This window comes from Balaenoptera musculus, chromosome 1, assembly GCF_009873245.2.
Source record: "Balaenoptera musculus isolate JJ_BM4_2016_0621 chromosome 1, mBalMus1.pri.v3, whole genome shotgun sequence".
Lineage (NCBI taxonomy): Eukaryota > Metazoa > Chordata > Mammalia > Artiodactyla > Balaenopteridae > Balaenoptera > Balaenoptera musculus.
The window spans coordinates 78,074,105-78,100,746 of NC_045785.1; the positions used below are offsets into that span (position 1 = coordinate 78,074,105).

Consider the following 26,642-nt stretch of genomic DNA (forward strand, 5'->3'; position numbering starts at 1 on the left):
TTCATACATGATTTACCCCTGGCTACCTTCCAATGTTATCTTCCAAAACTCTTTCATTTTCTCTCATTACCCTCTAGCCATGTTGACTTCTTTGCTATCTTTTGGACATAACAAGGACACTTTTACCTCAGGGTCTTTGCATTTACTGTCTCTGCCTAGATAGGTCTTCTCCCAAGTACTTTCATGGCTTTCTCTCTCACTTCATTACAATCTCTACTCAGATGCTGCCACTTCAGCAAACTCTTCATTACTATCCTATGTAAAATAGCAACCCATGTCTTTCCTTATCCCTTTCACTTGCATTACCACTGCCTGAAATAATAATTTATACAATCAATTTCTTTATCATCTATTTTCAACATTAGAATGTACATTTCATGGCTAAGTAGTACCACTGGTTTTCAGAATAATCTCTGAGGACTTGATAAGACATGCTGAAGAAATGTTTCCTGTTCATATATTCATATGACAAACTAAGCTATTTATTAATATCTGGGGTTCTTTCTAGCCTCTATCAATTTTTTTTTCTTTTTTTAAATGCTTCCAAGTCTTTTCTGTTTCCTCATTTGAAAGTACTGGACCATCTATCTAGGCCTCCCTTTCTCAGATCTTCCAAAATTGACATATTCCAGTCTTACCTATATTAAAAGCTCACAAAATTTTTCTGGATTCTTTCCACTAAAACTGATCCCATCTTCCTGTGAATTTTTCTGTGACTACTTTTAACATTCTGTTACCTATAATAATATCTGTATCTCTTCAAACTATAAGTTTTATAGGGTAACATTCTAACTGATTAATCTTTGTATTTTTACTGGATGTGGCAACATTTAATTCATGCAAAGTAAGCCATAAATACGTGATAGAAAAATAAAGATAATGATTGGTTTATTTATTTCTGAAAGCCGTGTGTATAGTGTACTTTATTATTTACAATATCACACTGACTTTTAAAACAAAAAGTTATTTTTTATAAAATAAAAAAATATAATTTGAAAATATAAAATGTACTTTATTTTTATTTATAATTGTAAAATATTGTACATTTGAAATATAATTATTTGTAGAATGTAGTATGCTAATTACTAATAGTTAACAACTTTATCTAGTCTGTTAGTTTGAACCATATGAAATTGCTGTTTTTTTAGTTCAGAATCAGATATTGGCATGTTCATATGGTTCAACCTATATATGTAAAAATCTTCTCATAGTTTTAGCATAAAAGCCAGTATTTCTCTAATATATAAACCAGTTCATATGCTTTGGATCTAGCTTTACTCTTGTCTTCAACATACTAGGTGCTCAACACAAAAATCCATTGAATGCCTGAAAGCATAAAACTGACAATAAAAATTCATTGAATGCTGGAAAGCATAAGACTGACATGTAGTAACTGTAAATTGCCTGTGATAGGTAATATCCAATGTCAGTTTTAAAAACCTTTATCATACTTTGACATCTATGCACATCTTCCAGAAATCTGTGTGGGAAAAATCATTTACTTTTTAAAATGAAATACAAATGCTTTTCCTTGCACGTTGAATTGAAATAGTTAAGAAAGGCATTTCTAAAGAAGTAAATGACAGAACTACTGTCTTTTCGCATAGTGATAAAATAATAAAAGGAGTAGCTTAATTGAAAAGCATATATAAATATTTATACTTTTACATTAGAACTTCATTGAGATCCTATAATTAATCATTATTTTTATTCCTCTAAAAGAGAACATTTTAATGCCAATCATATGCTAGACAATATAATTTTAGTTTTATCTAATGCTTACAGAAGCTCTGTATTTTAGAGAATGGTATCCCTGCTTACATAGTTTCTTCAAGAAACCTATTTGTCCCATTAAATTAGGAGTTTTGAAATACTAACGTTTTCTCTTACTCTAATCTGGTCTCAGAGAAATAGAAAAGTTATTTCAAATCTTCAGTTTGATGTTCCTAATACTGGATAACAAGAGGAATTAAAAAGTATTTTTATTTTAAATTTGGAAGGTTAATAGGTATATTCATAAAAGCATATCTAATGAGTCATAGACAAACACCAGATTCAAGCTAGTGTTCTTAATGGTAAAGCATAATTTTAAAAAAGTATAGTGTGTGTGTGTGCTTCATGTTGTAAATGAATACTTAAGGGACTTAGTAAACTATTTAAGCCCAACTCAATGTGAAATCCAAATATTTTATTTAATAAAGAACAAAATCTGACCAGAAACTCTTCCCTAAATGAGTGACCATGGGAACAGGAGAGAAATGAAAGAAAAATTCATAAATTTGCTAATTGCTTTTTCCTCCACTGTATATAACGTGTTTAACTTGTTATATTGGTGTTTAATGTGATATATATCAGCTCACTTTTTTAATGTGTTGTATTGGTGTTAAACGTGATATATTTCAGTTCACTTTTTTTTCCTCGTATATATTGTCTCTCCCATCACAAGTATCTCCATCCTCCCCTTAATTCAGTGTCATGATATACTGTGTGTGTTTGATTTATTGATATGATGCTGCACATCTGATGCTTGTCTCTTAGCTAGTAGTTTTGAGTCTTCTGGAGAATATAGGTTGATTGTATTCTATTTTATTTCCAGATTAATACTGACTGCCTCAGTGATAAAAGTAGAGATGCTTAAATAATATGCAAAAATTGGTCTTTCTTGTGAATAAGTGCTTCCTAACTTGATGCTTAGTTTTATCATTTCTTTTTTGTGGATTGAAGCCTGCTAGACTTTGACAACTAATATAACTAAGTAGGAGATGGCATTAACTTCTGTTACTTTTCTCATGAAACTTTTGAAAAAAATCCTATGTTAGTTTTCTGTGGCTGCTGTATCAAATTATCACAAATTTAGTGGCTTAAAACAACACAAATTTATTACATTACAGTTTTATAATTGAGAAGTCCGAAATGGATTTCACATTCGGGAGGACGTAGGAGAAAATTCGTTTCCTTACCCTTTCCATCTTCTAGAGGCTGCCCATATTCCTTGGCTCGTGGCCCTCTTCCTCCGTCTTTGAAGCCAGAAACAGTGGCTCCGGTTCTTCTCATGTGACCTCCTCTTCTGCCTTCCTCTTCTACATTTAAGGACCCTTATGATTACATTGGGTCCATCTGGATAATCCAGGATAACCTCTATATTTTGAGATTGGGTGATTAACAACCTCAGTTCCATCTGCTATCTTAATTTCCCTTTCACATGTAAGGTAACATTCACAAGGTTCTGGGGATTGCCACATGGACATCTTTGGGTGGGTCATTAAATGGTAAGTTTTTTGTGATTCAGTATTACTGGAACTAAACTGGGAGGTAGGACAGTAACATTATTTCACTTATCAGGGCCTTTCTTGAAGTCTTTAGACATGATAGAAGTTTATTCACTATAACTTACTCCCTAACTTTTAACTGATGGAGTTGTTTTTCTTATTTTTTCACCCTATCAGTTTGATGCTTTTCAAAATAAATGTATCTACCCCAAGTATATATATTATAGAGCTCACAGTATTCTTTTGACCCTTGTTTTTCACTTGCTGATGTCATTTGATCTTACTTAGAAATTATAAAAATGGTTTATTTGTCTCTGTATCTGCTTACCTTTTCAAACTTATTCTTAATAGGATCGGAAACTCCATGGCACAGCTCAACAGCTGCTCCAAGACAGCAAGACAAAAATAGAAGTGATACGAATGCAGATTCTTCAGGCAGTCCAGACCAATGAATTGGCTTTTGATAATGGTGATGGAACAGAGATAAATTATCATTCTTATTATTATGGGCATATATAGTGCTAAATAAATTTTAAGGAAAGAAGTGGTGGTTCAAAATTAAGGAGGACGAGGCATTCTGTTTTTTTATCTTGAGTTTTTATCTTTGAGTTTTGATGGCTAAAATGAAAGACTGTATTTTAATATTGTGTCTATTAAGTATTTACTTCAGTGTTTATTGACTTTTAAGAACTAACTTTTAATGTTGTAAGAATTTATTTCTTTTTCTTGAGTTTTAATCCCTACGTATTAGAAAGTCAAATAAATGGTTCAATTAACTTTTTTTTTTTGTCCCCCTCTAGCCAAACCTGTCATAAGTCCTCTTGAACTTCGGATGGAAGAATTAAGGCATCATTTTAGGATAGAGTTTGCAGTAGCAGAAGGTGCAAAGAATGTAATGAAATTACTTGGCTCAGGAAAAGTAACAGACAGAAAAGCACTTTCAGAAGTAATTTTAAATAAAAATTTTAACTTAATAAATATATTAGTCAAAGAATATAACTATTTAAATGACACCATTGTCTTTTCCCTGTTTAAGGCTCAAGCAAGATTTAATGAATCAAGTCAGAAGTTGGACCTTTTGAAGTATTCATTAGAGCAAAGATTAAATGAACTTCCCAAAAATCATCCCAAAAGCAGTATTATTATTGAGGAGCTTTCACTTGTTGCATCACCAACACTAAGTCCACGTCAAAGTATGATATCTACACAAAACCAATATAGTACCCTATCCAAACCAGCAGCACTAACAGGTATGTAGCATATATCATCCTGATTTTTTTTTTATTTTTCGTGCATTTTTAATCTACATCTGGTTCTAGTTTAATAAATGAATTAAAATGTGTTCACAGAATTTTTAAATATTGTGGTAAGGTACACGTAACAAAATTTATTATTTTAACCATTTTAAAATACACAACTCATAGGCATTTAGTATATACATGCTGTTGTATAACTATAACCAGTTTCTAGTTCCAGGGTATTTTCATCACCCCAGAAGGAAACACAGTACCCATTAAGTAGTCATTCCCGATTCCCCCTTTCCCCTCAACCCCTAGCAATCACTATTGGGTTTCTGTTTCTATAGATTTGTCTATTATAGATGTTTCCTATAAATGGAGTTGTATAATTTGTGGCTTTCTGTGTCTGACTTCTTTCACTTTCTGTACTGTTCAAGGTTCATTCTTCTTGTAACATGTATCAATATTTCATTCCTTTTTATGACTAAGTAATATTCTGTTGTACAGGTATATATCTGGTTTTATTTATCTGTTTGATGGACATTTGGGTTGTTTCCACCTTTTGACTACTGTGAATAGTGTTTCTATGAATATTTGTGTGCAGGTTTTTGTTTGAACACCTGTTTTCAGTTATTTAGGGAATATACCTAGATGTATAATTACTAGGTCATATGGTAATTTTATGTTTATATTTTTGAGGGACCATCAAACTGTTGTCCATGGGGGCTGCATCATTTTACATTGACAGGGGTTCCAATTTCTCCACATCCTCAACAACACTTGTTATTTTCCCTTTTTTTTTTTTATTATTGCCATCCTTCTAGGTCCATTAATGACAGTGAGGTAGCAAAGTCTCCAACTATTTTTGTAGACTTTCCTATTTCTCCTTTCAGTTATGTAAATTTTTGCTTCATATATTTTCAGGCTCTGTTAAGTGCATATATGTTTATAATTTTTATATCTTCTAAATGGATTGACTATTTTATCAAAATATAATATCCTTTTTCTCCTGTAACAATTTTGGATTTAAAGTATTTTGTCTGACGTTAGTGTACCCATTCCAGTTCTCTTTTAGTTACTGTTTACACAAATATCTTTTTCTATTCATTCTCGTTCAGTTGATTGTGTCTTTGGATCTAAAATGAATCTCTTTTAGACAGCATATAATTTGATCATGGTTTGGGTTTGTGTATTTTAATCCATTCTGCCATTCTCTGCCTTTAATTTGAGCAGTTTAATCCATATATGTTTAAGATAATTACTGATAAAGTGTAATGCAATTCTGACGCTGACTCCCCAGAGTTAGGTCAAATTTCATAGGTTAATGGCACAGTCCCCCACAAGACTGTCCTCATTTCAGACACAAGCTGCAAGCTTAGAGTTTCCCCAAACACTCACACTTCTGACCAACTGGCTGCAAATTCAGGGGTTCCTACTACCACCTCATGCTCAGTAATTCCATAGAGCAACTCACAGAACTCAGGAAAGCTCTATATTTACAGTTACAGTTTTCTTATAAAGGCTACAAATTAGGACCAAAGAAGAGACACTTAGGGAGAGATCTGGCAGGGTACCTAAAGTTTCCTTGCTTTCAGTATGCAGCACCCTCTCAGAACATCAGTTTGTGTCCCCAGCCAGGAGTCTTGCTTTAGCTGTGAGTATTCAGAATTTTTTTTGTGGCCTTATTACATAGGAGTGATTGAATCATTGGCCACTTTGATTGAAGTCAATCTCCAGCCCCCCACCTTTTTCTGAAAGACCAGAGGTCAGGTTGATATGTGGCTCAAAGCACTAGCCCTCTAACTATGTAGTTGGTCTTTATGGTATAGCCAGCCTCCATTCTGGAACTGTGTATGGGCCTACCGAGAGTCACTTTGTTAGCATAAACTCACTTGTGGTCTAAGGAGTCCACCGTGAATAAGAAAGATGCTGCTTTTACTAGGGAAATTGCAAGGGTTTAAAAGCTCCCTCTTAAGAACCAGGGAAATAAACCAGCCAAATTCATTATTATAGAACAAAAAAACTTACATCAGCCATTTTGCTAATTGTTTTCTGTAAGTCTTAATCTTTTTTTCCTGAATTCTTTTGCTTTCTTTTGTGTTTGATCGAATTTTTCTAGTTTACCTTTTTTATTCTCTCCTTGTTTCCTTTTCTGTATATGTGTGTGTGTGTGTGTGTGTGTGTGTGTGTGTGTGTGTGTGTATATATATATTTTTAATCTTTATTGGAGTATAATTGCTTCACAATACTGTGTTAGTTTCTGTTGCACAACAAAGTGAATCAGCCATATGCATACATATGACTCCATATCCCCTCCCTCTTGAGCCGCCCTCCCACCCTCCCTATCCCACCCCTCTAGGTCATCGCAAAGCACTGAGTCGATCTCCCTGTGCTATGCTGCTGCTTCCCACCAGCCAACTATTTTACATCCGGTAGTGTATATATGTTGATGCTACTCTCACTTCATCCCAGCTTTGCCCTCCCACCCTATGTCATCAAGTCCATTCTCTATGTCTACCTCTTTATTCTTGCCCTGCAACTAGATTCATCAGTACCATATTTTTTTATTTTTAGATTCCATAGATATGCGTTAGCATACGTTATTTGTTTTTCTCTTTCTGACTTATTTCACTCTGTATGACAGACTCTAGGTCCATCCACCTCACTACATATAACTCAATTTTGTTTCTTTTTATGGCTGAGTAATATTCCATTGTATATATGTGCCACATCTTCTTTATCCATTCATCTGTTGATGGACATTTAGGTTGGTTCCATGTCCTGGCTATAGTAAATAGTGTTGCAGTGAACATTGTGGTGCATGTCTCTTTTTAAATTATGGTTTTCTCAGGGTATATGCCCAGTAGTGGAATTGCTGGGTCATATGGTAGTTCTATTTTTAGTTTCTTAAGGAACCTCCATACTGTTCTCCATAGTGGCTGTATCATTCCTACCAGCAGTGCAGAAGGGTTCTCTTTTCACCACACCGTTTCCAGCATTTATTGCTTCTAGCTTTTTTGATAATGGCCATTCTGACTGGTGGTTGGTGACACCTCACTGTAGTTTTGATTTGCATTTCTCTAATAGTTAGTGATGTCGAGCATCTTTCATGTGCCTCTTGGCCATCTGTATGTCTTCCTTGGTGAAATGTCTATTTAGCTCTTCTGCCCATTTTTTAATTGGATTGTTTGTTGTTTTTATATTGAGCTCCATGAGCTGTTTGTATATTTTGGAGATTAATCCTTTGTCTATTGTTTCATTTGCAAATATTTTCTCCCATTCTGAAGGTTGTCTTTTTGTCTTATTTATGGTTTCCTTTGCTTTGCAAAAGCTTTTGAGTCCCATTTGTTTTTATTTCTGTTTCTCAAGGAAGTGGGTCAAAAAAGATCTTGCTGTGGTTTATGTCAAGGAGTGTTTTTTCCCATGTTTTCCTCTAAAAGTTTTATAGTGTCTCGTCTTACATTTAAGTCTTTAATCCATTTTGAGTTTATTTTTGCGTATGGTGTTAGGGAGTGTTCTAATTTCATTCTTTTACATGTAGCTGTCCAGTTTTCCCAGCACCACTTACTGAAGAGGATGTCTTTTCTCCATTGTATGTTCTTGTCTCCTGTGTCATAAATTAGGTGCCCATATGTACGTGGGTTTATCTCTGGGCATTCTATTCTATTCTACCATTGATCTATATTTCTGTTTTTGTGCCAGTACCATAGTGCCTTGGTTACTATAGCTCTGTGGTATAGTTTGAAGTCAGGGAGCCTGAGTCCTCCAGCTCTGTTTTTCTTTCTCACGATTGCTTTGGCTATTCAGGGTCTTTTGTGTTTCCATACGAATTGTAAGATTTTTTGTTCTAATTCTGTGAAGAATGCCATTGGTAGTTTGATAGGGATTGTATTGAATTTGTAGATTGCTTAGGGCAGTATAGTCATTTTCACAGTATTGATTTTACCAGTCCAAGAACATGATATATTTCTCCATCTGTTTGTGTCATCTTTGATTTCTTTCATCAGTGTTTTATAATTTTCTGAGTACACGTCTTTCTCCTCCTTAGGCAGGTTTATTCCTAGGTATTTCATTCTTTTTGTTGCAGTGGTAAATGGGAGTGTTTCCTTAATTTCTCTTTCTGATTTTTCATTGTTGGTATATAGGAATGCCAGAGATTTCTGTGCATTAATTTTGTATCCTGCAACTTTACCAAATTCATTGATTAGTTCTAGTAGTTTTCTGGTGGCATCTTTAGGATCTTCTATGTATAGTATCATCGGCAAATGGTGACAGTTTTACTTCTTCTTTTCCAATTTGTGTTCCTTTTATTTCTTTTTCTTCTCTGATTGCTGTGGCTAGGACTTCCAAAACTATGCTGAATAAGAGTGGTGAGAGTGGACATCCTTGTCTTGTTCCTGATCCTAGTGGAAATGCTTTCAGTTTTCACCATTGAGTATGATGCTTGCTGTGGGTTTGTCATATATGACCTTTATTTTGTTGAGGTATGTTCCCCCAATGCCCATTTTCTGGAGAGTTTTTATCATAAAAGGGTGTTGAATTTTGTCAAAAGCTTTTTGTGCATCTATTGAGATGATCATATGGTTTTTGTTCCTTAATTTGTTAATGTGGTGTATAACATTGATTGATTTGCATATATTGAAGAATCCTTGCATCCCTGGGATAAATCCCACTTGATCATGGTGTATGATCCTTTTAATGTGCTGTTGGATTCTTTTTTTTTTTTTTTTTAAGTGGCAGTATTCACATTTTTATTGAGCAGTAAAAAAACATATGTGGTCAACATTGTTACTTTCATTTGCAAATAAAAGAGTTGGGAAGTATAGAAACCTGTATTTAACTTTTTATCAAGAGTACTTATCATCAGATTACTCCCATCCAGGCTTCTGCAGGTCTGGAATTTTCTTTCCACTGGATAGGAGTATGTGCTGAGAATTCCAGTTGATAACATTTTTATTTAAAAAAAAAAAAAGAATCAGCATAGTCAAGTTGTCTTAGTGTTAAGGATTTCTGTTTGCTAGTATCATGATCATCAGTGATATTGGTCTATAATTTTATTTTTTTGTGATGTCTTTTTCTGGTTTTGGTATCAGGGTGATGGTGGCTTTGTAGAATGAATTTGGGAGTGTTCCTTCCTCTGCAAATTTTTGGAAGAGTTTGAGAAGGATCAGTGTTAGCTCTTCTCTAAATGTTTGATAGAATTCACCTGTGAAGCCATCTGGTCCTGGACTTTTGTTTGCTGGAAGATTTTTAATTACAGTTTCAATTTCATTACTTGTGATAGGTCTGTTTATATTTTCTAATTCTTCCTGGTTCAGTCGTGGAAAATTGTACCTTTCTAAGAATTTGTCCATTTCTCGTGGTTGTCCATTTTATTGGCATATAGTTGTTTGTAGTAGTCTCTTATAATCCTTTGTATTTCTGCGGTATCAGTTGTGATTTCTCCTTTTTCATTTCTAATTTTATTGATTTGTGTCCTCTCTCTTTTTCTTGATGAGACTGGCTAAGTGTTTATCAATTTTGTTTATCTTCTCAAAGAAACAGCTTTTAGTTTTACTGATTTTTGCTATTGTTTTCTTCATTTCTAGTTCATTTATTTCTGCTCTGATCCTTATGATTTCTTTCCTTCTACTGACTTTGGGTTTTCTTTGTTCTTCTTTCTCTAGTTGTTTTAAGTGTAGGGTTAGATTGTTTGAGATTTTTCTTGTTTACTGAGGTGAGATTGAATTGCTATAAACTTCCCTCTTAGAACTGCTTTTGCTGCGTCCCATAAGTTTTGGGTCATCGTGTTTTTGTTGTCATTTGTTTCTATGCATTTTTTAATTTATTCTTTGATTTCTTCAGTGATCTCTTGGTAATTTAGTAGTGCACTGTTTAGCCTCCATATAGTTGTGTTTTTTACAGTTTTTTTTCCTGTAATTGATTTCCAATCTCATAGCACTGTGGTCAGAAAAGATGCTTGATATGATTTCAATTTTCTTAAATTTTCCGAGGCTTGATTTGTGACCCAGGATGTGATCTGTCCTGGAGAATGTTCCATATTCACTTGAGAAGAAAGTGTATTCTGCCACTTTTGGGTGGAATGTTCTATAAATATCAATTAGATCCATCTGGTCTATTGTGTCATTTAAAGCTTGTGTTTCCTTATTTATTTTCTGTTTGGATGATCTGTCCATTGGTGAAAGTGGGGTGTTAAAGTACCCTACTATTATTGTGTTACTGTCGATTTCTCCTTTCATGATTGTTAGCATTTGCCTTATGTATTGAGGTGCTCCTATGTTGGGTGCATAAACATTTATAATTGTTATATCTTCTTCTTGGATTTATCCTTTGATCATTATGTAGTGTCCCTCCTTTTCTCTTGTAACAGTCTTTATCTTAAAGTCTATTTTATCTGATACGGGTATTGCTACTCCAGCTTGCTTTTGATTTCCATTTGTATGGAATATCTTTTTCCATCCCTTCACTTTTAGTCTGTATGAGTCCCTAGGTCTGAAGTGGGTCTCTTGTAGACAGCATATATATGGGTCTCGTTTTTTATCCATTCACCCAGTCTGTGTCTTTTGGTTGGGACATTTAATCCATTTACATTCAAGATTATTATCGATATGTGTGTTCGTTCCTATTACCATTTTCTTAATTGTTATGGGTTTGTTTTTGTGGGTCTTTTTCTTCTCTTGTGTTTCCCACCTAGAGAAGTTTCTTTAGTATTTGTTGTAAAGCTGGTTTGGTGGTGCTGAATTCTCTTAGCTTTTGTTTCTCTGAAAAGCTTTTGACTTCTCAATCGAATCTGAATGAGATCCTTGCTGGGCAGAGTAATCTTGGTTGTAGGTTTTTCTCTTTCATCACTTTAAGTATATCATGCCCATCCCTTCTGGCCTGCAGAGTTTCCACTGAAAAATCAGCTGATAACCTTTTGGGGATTCCTTGTATATGTTATTTGTTTTTCTTCCCTTGCTGCTTTTAATATTTTTTCTTTGAATTTAATTTTTGTTAGTTTGATTAATATGTGTTTTGGTGTGTTTTTCCTAGGGTTTATCTTGTATGGGACTCTTAGTGCTTCCAGGACTTGGGAGACTATTTCCTTTCCCATGTTAGGGAGGTTTTCCACTATAATCTCTTCAAATATTTTCTCAGACCCTTTCTTTTTCTCTTCTTCTTCTGGGACCCCTATAATTCAAATGTTGGTGCATTTAATGTTGTCCCAGAGGTCTCTGAGAGTGTCCTCAATTCTTTTCATTTTTTTTTTCTTTCTTCTGCTCCTTGGTAGTTATTTCAACCATTTTGTCTTCCATCTCACTTATTTGTTCTTCTGCCTCCGTTATTCTGTTACTGATTCCTTCTAGTGTATTTTTCATTTCAGTTATTGTGTTATTCATCTCTGTGTGTTTCTTGTTTAGTTCTTCTAGATCTTTGTTAAACATTTCTTGTATTTTCTCAATCCGTGCTTCCATTCTATTTCTGAGATTCTGGATCATCTTTACTATCATTACTCTGAATTCTTTTTTGGGTAGATTGCTTATTTCCTCTTCTTTTATTTGGTCTTGTAGTTTTTTACCTTGCTCCTTCATTTGTGACATATTTTTTTGCCATCTCATTTTTTTTTTATTATTATTAGTGGGATTGTGTTTCTGTTTTACTGGTTATTTGGCCTGAGGCTTCCAATGCTAGAGTTTGTAGGCTATTGGGTAGAGTTGGGTCTTGGTGCTGAGATGAGGATCTCTGTGAGACCTCACTCTGATGAATATTCCCTGGGGTCTGAGGTTCTCTGTTAGTCCAGTGGTTTGGACTCAGAGCTCCCACCGCAGGAGCTTCCACTCGACCCTGGGCTCGCAAATCAAGATCCTGCAAGCCGTGTGGGGTGGCAAAAAAAAAACAAACCAGTAACAAAGTAAAAAATAAAATTAGACTATGAAACTAACAGATATGTTATAGAAAGAATGTAAAAATAAAAATATAGATGAATCAACACCCGGAAGGTACATCAGTACCACAATAATAAAAAAGAGGAGGAGGGAAAAGAAATGAAAAAGGGGGGTGTCGTGGGAGGCCTTGGCTGTGGAGAGTGGGGCCTAGGCAAGGGTGAGGTTTGGGCAGTGGGCGGGGCCAATGCTCAGGACCCAAAGGGCTAGAAAAGGCCCTGGGGGCTGTGGGGGGTGGGGCTTAGGCTCAAGGAACAGAAGGGGCCCAGGTGTGCCCCCCACCCCTGGCCTCAGAGGTCAGGGGACCTCACCTGGGAGCCCAGCAGGCTTCCTGTGCTCGAGTGGGCAGGACAAACGCCCTCTCTCCTCTCCTGCTCCTCCAGTCTGGGGTCTGGGAGGGCCCCTCCTGCTTGTCTCTCCTGATCTCCCCATCCTCCCTCCTGTGTCCCCAAGGACCCACACACCCTGGAGGGGCCCTGGAGGGCAGGTGATCGGCATGGGAGCTCAGCAGACTCCCCGAACCTGAGTGGGCGGGCCAATTGCCCTCGCTCCTCTCCCGCTCCTCCCAGAGGGCACCTCCCACCTTCCTTTCCTTTTCTTCCCTCGGCCTCCTTCCTATGCCCTCAAGGACCCGGGCAACCTGGAGGAGGCTTTGAGGGCAGGGGATCAGCCTGGGAGCTCAGCAGGCTCCCTGGGCCCCAGTTGGCAGGGCAGTCGCCCTCTGCCCCTCACCCACTCCTCCCAGGGCATCCCTCCCGCCTGCCTCTCCTAATCTCCCCGGCCTCCTTTCTGTGCCCCCAGGACCCACGTTGCCTGTATGGGGCTTTGGGGGTGGGGGAACTGGCCTGCCTCTCCTGATCTCCCTGGCCTCTGGGTGGCTGATCTTGTCTGGCCTCCACTTCTTCTCTCCCCTTGGTCCCCCTACATCCTACCGGTTCACTCTGGGGTTCCTCCCATCTCCTTGGGGGTCAGAGTCTCCCACCAGCGACTGGCAGGCACCCTAGTTGTGGGGAGACGCTAACTCTGTGTCTTCCCACAATGCCATCTTGACTCCTCCCCCCTTTTCTGTATATTTTTAAATTGCTTTCTTAGTGGTTACTCTAATGGTTACAGTTAACAACCTAAATTTATCACAGTAGCCTACAAAAGCTCTGCTCCTATACAGCTGTGCCTCCCCATCATTATATTTTTGTTGACATAGATTATGTCTTTATACATTATGTACCCTTTATATTATATTATTATATATTAGATTATAATCATTATTGTATGCATTTTTTTTTAAAGTCATACAGGAAACAAAGTTATAAATTGAAAATATAGTAATACTGGCCTTTTAATTTACCTATATAGTTAGTTTTACTGGTGTTATTTTTTCTGTGATTTCAAGTTACTGTCTAGTGTCCTGTCATTTCAATCTGGATGACTTGTTTTAGCATTTCTTCTAGGAAGGTCTGCTAGTGATAAGACTTATTTGGGAATCGCTTATTTTCTTCATTTTTGAAGGTTAGTTTTGCATACATAGAATTCTTCGTTGACAAGCTTTTTTCTTTCAGCGTTCTAAAAATGTCCTCCCATTCCCTCCTGGCCTTTATGCTATCTGATGAAGAATCAACTTTTAAACTTATTGAGGGTTCTTTCTAAGTGATGAGTTGCTTCTCTCTTGCTGCTTTCAATATTCCCTATTGTCTTTGGTTTTCACAATTTGATTATAACGCATCTCAGAATGGTAATTTCTTTTGAGTTTATTTTACTTGGATTCTTTGAGCTTCTTGATGTGCAGATTCATGTCATTCATCAAATTTGGGAAGTTTTCTGCCATCATTTCTTCACATATTCTTTCTGCCATTTTCTCTCTTCTCTCCTTCTGGGGTCCCCATAATGTGTATTTTTGTAGTCTTTGTGGTATCCCAGAAATCGCCTAGTCTCTGGTTTTTTTGTTTATTTGTTTGTGTAGAACAAGTGTTTATTGATGTACAGACATTTTGGGGGGGGCTCAGAGACACAGATGTAAACACAGAAACAAGCATCAGCTTTCATGAATATCAGATATTATGAAGCAGAGACAAGCAGCAGAACTCAGGGAGTCCTCCCACCAGCAGCCTCCCATGAGCCTGTTCATAAACATGAACACCAAGATCTCTCCAAAAACCTGGCTTTAGTAGAGCTCAAAGAGAAGTTCTCATAAAGTCTCTTAACATAATTAAGCCAGGTGTCAAATTGGTTAGGTTGATTGCAAACCATTTTTAAGTCTGTTGAGTTTTACCTCCTGTTTGCTTTGCTTTGTCTTGTTTTTAATTAGTAGCATACACATTTAGCTTTATGTCTTACTGATCAACTTACTCTTTTATCATTATAAACATTTCCTTTTATCTCTGAAAATAGACTTGGAGTTTACTTTGTCTGATATTAGTAGAGCCATACTATCCTTTTTATGCCTAAGGTAACCTAATGAAGTTTTCCATCCTTTTATTTTCAACCTGTTTGTTCTTTTCTACTTAAAGTGATATATTTTATGTACATCATATAGATGTCTCTTTTTATCTAACCTGAAAATCTAATTGAAGTTGTTAGTCTTATATTTTTTAACAGCTTTATTTGTATACATAAACTGCACATATCTGATATGTACAATTTGATAACTTTTGTCATATCAACCCTCAAAAGTTTCCATGTACCCTTTATAGACTGTCCTTTTAATATTATTCTTGATATGTATTTAACTCTACAATCTTGATGTTTGAATTGCATTTACTCTTTTTTCTCTGTTTATCATTTCCTGCCCTTAGTAGTTGTTTTTGAAGCAAATAGTTCCATTATTCCTTTTCATGTCCCATAACAGTGTTTTAATTATGCCTGTGTGTGTGTCTGTGTGTGTGTGGTGTGCTTACTGTTTACTTTAGAGATTCAAGTATGCATATTGAACTTATTACAGTCTGTGATCATAATGTACTCTCTTACTTCCAAATCAGTTTAAAAATTTTATGGAGAAATATTTGCAAATTCTTCCACTTCGCCCTGTTTATCCTCATTGTAATATATTTTACTTCTACCTGTGCCTTAATCTGCAGCTGACCCTTGAACAACACTGGGGTTAGGAGCACCGACATTCTGTGCAGTCACAGATCTGTATATAACTTCACAGTCAGCCCTCCATGTCTGTGAACTCAACCAGCTGTGGATCATACAGTACTGTAGTTATGTATCTAGTGAAAAATAATTCACGTGTAAGTGGACCTGCACAGTTCAAACCCATGTTGTTCAAGGTTCCACTGTACATCTTCTAGTGTTGTTTTTACTTTAAAGAGCTAAGAACTTTAAGGATATACCTGATCCATGGTTAATTGAATCTGTGAGTGTGGGATTACAGATATGGAGAACCTACTGTTACGCTACATGTGGATTTTCGACTGTGAGAAGAGTCAGTGCCCCTAACCCCCACATTGTTCAAGGGTCAACTGTAATTTACTTTGTTACAAAGTATTTTTTCAAAAAACAAAACAAAACATTGTTCTTTATATCTAATGGCTCATTTATCCTTACTGTTGTTCTTCACTTATTCTTGTTGTACTTGAGATTTCCTGTTAGAATTTTCCTTTAGCCCATAGCCATTTCTTTTAGCATTTATTGTAGTGAAGATGTGGTAGACTCTAATTTTTCCACTTTTTTCTTGTTTATTTCATCTTCATTTTTAAAGAATACTGTCGGTAGAAAACCTCTATAGGTGTTTTTTTCCTTTCAGCTCTTTAAAAATGTGATTTCATTGTCTTCTAGCTTTCCTCTTTCTATTGGGTTGGCCAAAAGTTTTGTTTGTTTTTTTCCATAAGATCGCTCTAGTAGCACTTAGTTGTCTTTAACTTCATTCGAAACAATTTTGTTAGATTGTATGTGCAGCTGTTATATCAGCGTGCATTTTAAAAAAGACTTATCAAAATTGGTGAATTTTTGTGTAGCCATTTTAATATTGAAGATGGAAGAAAAAAGCAACATTTTCGGCATATTATGCTTTATTATTTCAAGAAAGGTTAAAACGGAACTGAAACGCCAGTGCAGTATATGGAGAAGGTGCTGTGACTGATGAAACATGTCAAAAGTGGTCTGCAAAGTTTCATGCTGGAGGTTTCTCACTGGATGATGCTCCGTGGTCGGGTAGACCAGTTGAAGTTGATAGTGATCAAATCGAGACATTAATTGAGAAGAATCAATGTTATACCACACGGGAGATACCCGACATACTCAAAATAACCAAATCAAGTGTTGACAATCATTTGCACCAGCTTGGTTATGTGAATCGCTTTGATGTTTGGGTTCCACATAAGTTAAATGAAAAAAACCTTCTTGACTGTATTTCTGCCTGCGATTCTCTACTTAAATGTAATGAAAGTGTTCCGTGTTTATAACAAATTGTGATGGGCAATGAACAGTGCATATGTACAATAATGTGGAACAGAAGAGATCGTGGGGCAAGCAAAATGAACCACCACCAACCACACCAAAGGCTGGTCTTCATCCAAAGAAGGTGATGTTGTATATATATGGTATGATTAGAAGGGAGTTCTCTATTATGAGCTCCTTCTAGAAAACCAAACGATTAATTCCAGCAAGTACTGCTCCAGTTAGACCAACTGAAAGCAGCACTTGATGAAAAGCGTCCAGAATTAGTCAACAGAAAACACCATAATCTTCCATCAGGATAATGCAAGACCGCATGTTTCTTTGATGACCAGGCAGAAACTGTGACAGCTTGGCTGGGAAGTTCTGATTCATCGGCCGTATTCACCAGACAGTGCACCTTCATATTTCCATTTATTTAGGTCTTCACAGAATTCTCTTAATGGAAAAAATTTCAATTCCCTGGAAGACTGTAAAAGGTACCTGGAACAGTTCTTTGCTCAAAAAGATAAAACATTTTGGGAAGATGGAATTATGAAGTTCCCTGAAAAATGGCAGAAGGTAGTGGAACAAAAGGGTGAATATGTTGTTCAATAAAGTTCTTGGTGAAAGTGTGAAATGTGTCTTTTATTTTTATTTAAAAACCGGAGGCACTTTTTGACCAACCCAATATTATGAGAAGTCAGCTGTAGTTCCTATCAATGTTTCCCTTCATGTAATGTCCCTCATTCCCCAATTATTGAAGTAACATAGAATTACATTGAATTTTCTTCATTTTTTTTTCTTTCTGTTCCTAAGACTAGATACTTCAGTTCAGCTATCTTTAAGTTTTCTTATTATTCTGGATGCTCCGATCTGCTGTTGAACATCTCTAGTAAACTTTTAAAATTCCAGTTAGTGTACTTTTCAGTTCCAGGATTTCTATTTGGTTCTTATTTATAAATTCTGTATCTTTATTAATATTCCCTATTTGTTGAAATACCATTCTCTCTTTTTCCTTTTGGTTTCTTTTAGGTCTATGACCACATATAAGCTTTGACCATATGTAAGACAGTGGGTATAGAGTCTTTGTTTAGTAAATCCAATGTCTTCCTCAGGGGTAGTTTCTGTGAATTTCTGCTTTGCTTGTGAATTGGCCATACTCTCTTATTTCTGTGCTTGCCTCATAATTTTTTATTGAAAGCTGGATATGGTGAATATTATAATGTGTAACTGGAAGATACTCCCCTTTTCTATAATTTCTTATTGCTGTTTGAAACAGAGTGTAGTTGTTTAGTGACTTTATTTGCTAAAGACTGTATTTTTTGTCATGTGTGGTCACTGAAGTCTCCATTAAGTTAGTGGTCAACTAGTGTTTTGACAGACTTTTTTTTTTTCTTTAATTGGAGTATAATTGCTTTACAATGTTGTGTTAGTTTCTGCTGTAAAACAAAGTGAATCAGCTCTATGTATACATATATCCTCTCCCTCTTGGACCTCCCTTCCCCCCTCCCCCCCATCCCACCGATCTAGGTCATCACAGAGCACCGAACTGAGCTTCCTGTGCTATACTGCAGGTCCCCACTAGCTATCTATTTTACACATGGTAGTGTATTTATGTCAAACCTTGTCTCCCAATTCATCCCACCTTCCCCTTCCCCCTCTGTGTCCACATGTCCATTCTCTATGTCTGCATCTCTATTTCTGCCTTGCAAATACGTTCATCTGTACCATTTTTCTAGGTTCCACATATATGCATTAATATACGATATTTGTTTTTCTCTTTCTGACTTACTTCACTCTGTATGACAGACTCTGGGTCCATCCACATCTCTACAGATGACCCAATTTGGTTTCTTTTTATGGCTGAGTAATAGTCCATTGTATATATGTAGCACATCTTTATCCATTCATCTGTCAATGGGCATTTAGGTTGTTTCCGTGTCCTGGCTATTGTAAATAGTGCTGCAATGAACATTGGGGTACATGTGTCTTTCTGAATTGTGGTTTTCTCAGGGTATATGCCCAGTAGTGGGATTGCTGGGTCATATGGTAGTTCTATTTTTAGTTTTTTAAGGAACCTCCATACTGTTCTCCATGGTGGCTGTATCAATTTACATTCCCGCCAATAATGCAAGAGGGTTCCCTTTTCTCTGCATCCTCTCCAGCATTTATTGTTTGTAGATTTTTTGATGATGGCCATTCTGACCAATGTGAGGTGATAGCTTATTGTGGTTTTGACTTGCATTTCTCTAATAATTAGTGATGTTGAGCATCTGTCTATTCATGTGCCTCTTGGCCATCTGTATGTTTTCTTTGGAGAAATGTCTATTTAGGTCTTCTGCCCATTTTTTTATTGCGTTGCTTGTTTTTCTTGATATTGAGCTGCATGAGCTGTTTGTATATTTTGGAGATGAATCCTTTGTCAGTTGCTTCACTAGCAAATATTTTCTCCCATTCTGAGGGTTGTCTTTTCATCTTGTTTATGGTTTCCTTTGCTGTGCAAAAGCTTTTAAGTTTAATTAGGCCCCATTTGTTTATTTTTATTTTTATTTTCATTACTCTAGGAGGTGGGTCAAAAAAGATCTTGCTGTGATTTGAGTGTTTCAAACACTTCAAAACACTTCAAAGAGTGTTTTTCCTTTGTTTTCCTCTAAGAGTTTTATAGTCTCCAGCCTTACATTTAGGCCTTTAATCCATTTTCAGTTTATTTTTGTGTATGGTGTTAGATAGTGTTCTAATTTCATTCTTTTACATGTAGCTGTGCAGTTTCCCCAACACCACTTATTAAAGAGACTGTCTTTTCTCCATTGTATATTCTTGCCTCCTTTGTCATAGGTTAGGTAACCATAGGTGTGTGGGTTTATCTCTGGATTTTCTATCCTGTACCATTGATCTCTATTTCTGTTTTTGTGCCAGTACCATACTGTCTTGATTACTATACTTGTAGCATAGGCTGAAGTCAGGGAGCCTGATTCCTCCAGCTCCGTTTTTCTTTCTCAAGATTGCTTTGGCTATTCGGGGTCTTTTGTGTTTCCATACAAATTGTAAAATTGTTTGTTCTAGTTCTGGGAAAAATTCCCTTGGTCATTTGATAGAGATTGCATTGAATCTGTAGATTGCCCTGGGTAGTGTAATAATTTTCACAATGTTGATTCTTCCAATCCAAAAACATGGTATATCTCTCCATCTATTTGTATCATATTTAATTTCTTTCATCAGTGTTTTATAGTTTTCCGAGTACAGGTCTTTTGCCTCCTTAGGTAAGTTTATTCCTAGGTATTTTATTATTTTTGTTGTGATGGTAAATGGGATTGTTTCCTTAATTTCTCTTTCTGATCTTTCATTGTTAACATATAGGAATGGAAGAGATTTCTTGCCTTAATTTTGTATCCTGCAGCTTTACCAAATTCATGGATTAGCTCTAGTTTTCTGGTGGCATCTTTAGGATTTTCTATGTATAGTATGTCATCTGTGAACGGTGACAGTTTTACTTCTTTTCCAATATGTATTCCTTTTATTTCTTTTTCTTCTCTGATTGCTGTGGCTTGGACTTCCAAATGCCTGCAAGCAGAAAGAAAATTTTCCATGTTTGCAGCTGAATTCTGTGTTTGTGTGCCAAGGCATACCTTTAACATTCACCCAGGCATTTTATAACTCTGCCTTTGCTTGCACAGAGCTTGAAGATCTGCCAGATGTGCGAGCTTAGGGCCTTTTCAGATCTCTTCTGAGGATGTCTCCTTTTGCATCTAGCCTTCTAGTTTTCCAGTAACATGTGGAAGCATTGCAAAGCTCTTATTCCTTAAAAGAGTTTACTCCCTAGCTTTTCCCCAAGATTCTAGGATGTCTATTAAACAATATAGACAACTGATATCCTTTGCTCCCGGCTTCAGTGGTTGGTTCATTTGCCTTTAAATGCCCTCCAATTAGCTATTTCTCTGTCCTGAGAGATTTCTTAGGTGAAAAAAAGGTAAACCCTTTCTGTTAATCCTTCAGGGAGCCTTCAGAGAGGTCAAAGCAGGCATCCACAGTTCTTTGAGTATGATGTCTTCTCTGCTCCCTCTGGCACCGGGAACCTGTACCAGGAATGCAGCCTGCTATCTTCAGGACTATCACCAAACCATTGGGGGTGGTGGGGGGAGGAGGGATGAAGCAAAGATAAGTTAAAATGCCAGAAAGCTCTCCTACGAAGTATTCATTGCATTTTTTGATCAAACATTTGCTTGGTTGCAGTAAACCTTTGTTTCCCAGATTTTTGTTAAAGTTGATTATAAGTAGTTTCCTGGTTTTATTTGTTTGTTTGTTTTCCTGTGTTTCTATGCAGAAACTGCCTTTGGACTTTGCAACTCTACCATTTTCTTACCATTACCTACAAAGGTTTTTATGGCCCATGTGAATGTGGCATATTTTTGATACACAGGCCTCCCTCTTCTCCAGGAATCCTTAAATTATCTTATCAATATGAATGTCAGAGAGGGCTTTACCTTAAAAACAATGTCATTAAATATTTTGAGGATATGAAAGTGTTCTTCAGAATTGCATAGCATACTATCACATTCTAGTACCTTTGGGTATCATTAATCAGCTTTATATTATGGCAGACTTCTACATTAAACCTTGAAGGAGAAATTTACAGTTGAACAATGCTGTTGCCACTATTAAGATGAGTTTAAATCTGCAGTTACCAAACTGAGTTCCTAAATCTGAGGTACCCTGGGATGCCAAAATGAATTCACGAGGGTACAACAGGATATTTTAAGTTTTTGAGGGAAACACAGTATTACTTCACTTCCTACCATCACCATTAATCTACTAGCTTCAAGGTAGTTGGAGTTTCAGCATTAGGTTGAACTACATGCCTTCTGATTATGTCATATATTGATGAAGCTGGGTGTTCCTGGTTTTTCCTTCACTGCTATAATGATAAATATTATGGGAAAATCAATATGGAATAGAAGATAAGAGTGGCACTTTCAAATCTAATCCCAAAGTTTGATAAGTTATACAGTGCCCAATAGATACACACATCTCATTAGGAAGTGATCATGGTTATTTAAGAATGAAATAAGATTACTTTTTTCTTTCAAACTACGTATATAATTTTTCAAATAGTTATTAATTAATTTGTTACAATATCTTATGAAACAGAACTGTTAGGTACATTGTTCAGACTAGAAGCACAATGAAAAAATTGAGACATTAGGGTATCATGAAACGAGAAAGCTTGGGAACCTCTGTTTGAAATTCTCCATTGTATTTTAAATATTTAAAGCATTTATCTTATGAGGTATCACCTCACACTCGTTGGAATGGCCATCATCAAAAAAATCTATAAACAGTTAATGCTGGAGAGGGTGTGGAGAAAAAGGAACCCTCCTACATTTTTGGTGGGAATGTAAACTGGTACAGCCACTATGGAGAACAGCATGGAGATTCCTTAAAAAAATGAAAACAGAGCTACCATATGATCCAGCAATCCCACTGCTGGGCATATATCTGGAGAAAACCATAATTCAAAAGATACGTGCACTGCAATATTCATTGCAGCAGTATTTACAATAGCCAGGACATGGAAGGAACCTAAATGACCATCAACAGAGGAATGGTTAAAGAAGTTGTGGTACATATGTACAGTGGAATATTACTGGGCCATAAAAAGAACGAAGTAATGCCATTTGCAGTGACATGGATGGACCTAGAGATTGTCATATTGAGTGAAGTAAATCAGACAGAGAAAAACAAATATCATGGTATTGCTTATATGAGGAATCTAAAAAAAGGGTACAAATGAACTTATCTACCAAACAGAAATAGAGTTACAGATGTAGAAAACAAACTTATGGTTACTGGGGGAAAGGGAGAGTAGGGATAAATTGGCAGATTGGGACTGACATATACACACTACTATATATAAAATAGATAACTAATAAGGACCTACTGTATAGCACAGAGAACTCTACTCGGTACTGTATAATGGCCTATATGGGAAAAGAATCTAAAAAAGAGTGGATGTATGTATATGTATAACTGATTCATTTTGTTGTACACCTGAAACTAACACAACATTTTAAATCAACTGTATTCCAATTAAAAAAATAAGTAAATAAAATAAAGCATTTATCTTTCCAGCCACATCTTCTATAACTCCTACCATGAATCTTCTATCACAATTAATCTGGTTAGTGCAGAGTGCTTATTTAATGTCTTTGACTTATTATCCATCTTCTTACTGTTTTTTTGGGGTTTTTTTTAATCTAAGCTGGGATATAGACCTATGAAGACCTTGTCATCTACCTACATGTAATCTTAACCCCTATCACAAGATACTTTATACACTCAGTGGATATTTGGTAAATGTCATTTGATAATAAGGCAGGGACTGTACATCTAAGTTTCACCATCTTATGGCTCAGGGCTGAACATATTTTTAATATTCAAGAGTTTCAGAATGATCCATTGGTTAAAATATGGTTGTTAAACAGTATTTTTAGAAAAGTAATAAAGCCACATTTTGGAAAATCAGCTGATATGGCTGGAAATTATTTTCCTTTTCTATTCTGGTTGGTTGCTCTTCCCAACTCTTTAACCTCTTTTTAGTTCTCTCTTTCCCTGTTCTTCATTCCCTTAATGAACTTTACTCATAGTGATGTAAATCACCAGTCTAAAAGGAAGTATCTTATAATTCTTAAGATATTTTGGTGTTTTAAAAAATTCCTTTATCTACTGGACCTTAAACTAAATATGGAGTTAACTAGGAAGAGAAATAGTAGTGATATTAATAAAGGATTAGACATGATAAAGGATTAGCATAGATAAGTAGTAGGAGTATTTGCTGTCCTGAGTTTTTACTATATGCTATTATTTGTGGTTTATCTCATTTATGCTCTGGTTTCTTTTGTGGTTGTATGATTATAATACTAAAATTTGCAAATTACTTTGATATAAAGTATAATTTAACTTTTAGTCCAAATTTTGAGACATTTACTAGTTTTTATAAAAGAAGATTCCTCAGAATTAAAGAAAAGTTAATTGTACCAAGATGAAATACTGAATTAGTAAAATTGATATAAAACAGTTTTTCCAGAAAGTTAAAAGAAACAAAAAAGTATTTACTTGTTCTAATGGAATTTTAGCTATTGCTTATGAATACAAACATTTACTTCTTGGATTTGCTTGTTTTTAAAATTTCATATTATGGGTTATAAAAGTAAAACAGGTAATTTTAAGCCACTTCTTATATGGTTATATGCAATAGCAATTGTGTCACCTCATAAAAGAAAGAAACTTCTAGATACTTAATAAAGATCTTAAATCCCTCCAGGTTTTATTCTAAATGAAAGCAGGTGTTGAACATTGTCATCTCCTAATACATTGAAATTACTAAAATATTTAATAAGCTACCAGGGTTTGAAGTAGTAACCAGATGTTTACAGTTTTCCCAGGATGACTTTTACATCTGAGCATTTACAGTGGAAATGAACTAAGTTTGCTACCTTAACAACAACAAAAAAACAAATAAAACACACAGACACAAGTTGTTTCTTTTGAACCAGAATTGAAATGATTTCCATTATACTTAATCTGCCTTAATACTTTACAGTAAGATAAGATTTCCATAGCCTAACCAAACATAAGATTGAAGTTTCCCCTCATGCTTAGAATCTTTATTGGGACATAATTTATATACTATAGTGTATAAATTTTCACCGATTTTAAGTATAGTTTAAAATTTTTAGGAAATACATATACTTGAGCCACCATTATCAATATCCAGTTTTTAGAACAGTTTTATTGCACATATTTAAAGAGTATAATTTGACAAGTTTCATCATCTATTTAAAGTCTTGAAACCATCACCACAATCAAGATAATTATATCCATCATCCCCAAAAGTATCCTCATGTGCCTCTATGTAATCTCTCTTTCTTGCTCTTCTTATGCTTTCCTTCCCCACACCTGTCCCCAGGCAATCACTGGCCTGTTTGTGTCACTAGATATTAGTTTTCACTTTGTAGAATTTTATATAAATTGAATCATACAGTGCATACTCTTTTTTTTGTTGGGGGTGGGAATCTGGCCATTTCACTCTGAATAATTCTTTTGATATTTGTCTATGTTGCATGTATCAGTAGTTCTTTTCTGTTTATTATTGGTAGTATTCAGTTGTGTGAATATACCATAACTTGTTTATCCATTCACCTGTGATTGATACTTGGGTTGTTTCCATTTTGTACTTTTTTCAAATACAGCTGCTGATAAGATCCCTGTATAGTTTTTGTGTAAACATCGATTTCACTTAACTGGGATAAATACCTAGGAATTGTGTGGATGGATCACATGGTAATTTGCTGATAATGGGTTCTTTATCCATTTTTATATTTGAAAAAGCTTCATTTTTGAAATAAATTTTCAGTAGGCTTAGAATTTTAAGTTCATGGTTTGTTTCCTCAGTACTTTAAAGATATTGCTTCTCTGTCTTGCTTTCATTGTTTCTAATGAGAAATCTGCTGCTGTCCTAATCTTATATGTACATGTCATTTTTTCTGGCTGCTTTTAATACTTTCTCTTATCGTTTGTTTTGAGAAATTTAATTATGTTATGCTTTGGTGTAATTTACTTATTTTTCTTTTGCTCGGTGTTCATTGAACTTCTTGGATACTTCTTGGACTTATAGTTTTCACTACATTAGGCAACTTTTCAGTCATTATTTTTTCAAATATATTTTCTGTTCTCTATCCTCTTTGCTTTTCATCAGGGACTTCAAGTACACATGTATTAGGCCACTAGAAGTTAAACTCACAGCTCACATATGTGCTGGTTTTTTGTTGTTGTTTTTGCCCTCCAAGTCTTTACTTTCTGTCTTGTATTTTTGATCATTTCTTTTGCTCTAGCTTCAAGTTCACTAGCCTCTACTTTTGCAATGTGTAATGTGCCACCAATCCCATCCAGTTTTTTGGGTTTTTTAAAAAATCTCAATGTTATTTTCATCTCTAGAAATTTGTTTTGTGTTTTTCTGATGTCTTCAGTGTCCCTATTCAACTTTTTGAACAGATGGAATATATTTATAATAACTGTGTGAATGTGTGCTACTCCTAACATTTATATCAGTTTTGTATTGGTTTTCATTTGATTTTGTTTTTTTAATGGGTCCCACTTTTCTGTTTCTTTGCTTCCCTGGTGTGATAGGCAGAATATTAAGAATGACCCCTAGAATCCCTCCCCCATGAATATGATGGGGTATCACTTCTGTGATAATATTACATTATATGGCAAAGGAGATTTTTGCATATGTAATTAAGGTTACTCATCAGTTGACCTTGAGTTATCGTAAAGGACAGTTATCTGGGTTGGTTTAATATAATCACGTGAGCCCCTTAAAAGTAGAAAATTTTCTCTGGCCAGTGGCAGAAGGGGAAGTCAGATATGAATCATAAAAAGGATTTTATGTGCCATTGCTGGCATAGAGATGAGGGGGTCACATGACGAGGGATGCAGGTCAGCTCTAGAACTTGAAAACAGCCCCTGGCTGTCAGCCAGCAAGGAAATAGGATCCCTATTCTTACAGCTGCAGGAAACTAGATTCTGCCAATACCCTGAATGAGCTTAGAAGCAGTTCTTCTTTAGAACTTCCAGATAAGAGCCTAGCCTGGCAGACACAATGATTTCAGCCTTATGAGATCTTTGACATAGAGTGCAGACCAGCCCACTCAAACTCTGGGCTACAAAACCGTTAGATAACAAATGGGTGTTGTTTTAAGCCACTATGTTTGTGATAATTGGTAATGTAGCAATAGAAAACAAATATACCTGGTAATCTCTGATTAAATGCCAGACATTTGGAA

At 35.7% G+C, this 26,642-nt stretch overlaps 1 protein-coding gene across 1 annotated transcript in view; it reads left to right on the forward strand.

The window, feature by feature from the left end:
• Nucleotides 1-26,642, forward strand: part of PKN2 (protein kinase N2) — a 135,511-nt gene that overhangs the window by 57,542 nt on the left and 51,327 nt on the right. Inside the window, exons 4-6 of the mRNA XM_036859939.1 lie at nt 3,621-3,738; nt 4,070-4,215; nt 4,306-4,519. Of these exons, the coding sequence (XP_036715834.1) occupies nt 3,621-3,738; nt 4,070-4,215; nt 4,306-4,519 (478 nt within the window). The remainder of the gene's footprint in view (nt 1-3,620; nt 3,739-4,069; nt 4,216-4,305; nt 4,520-26,642) is intronic.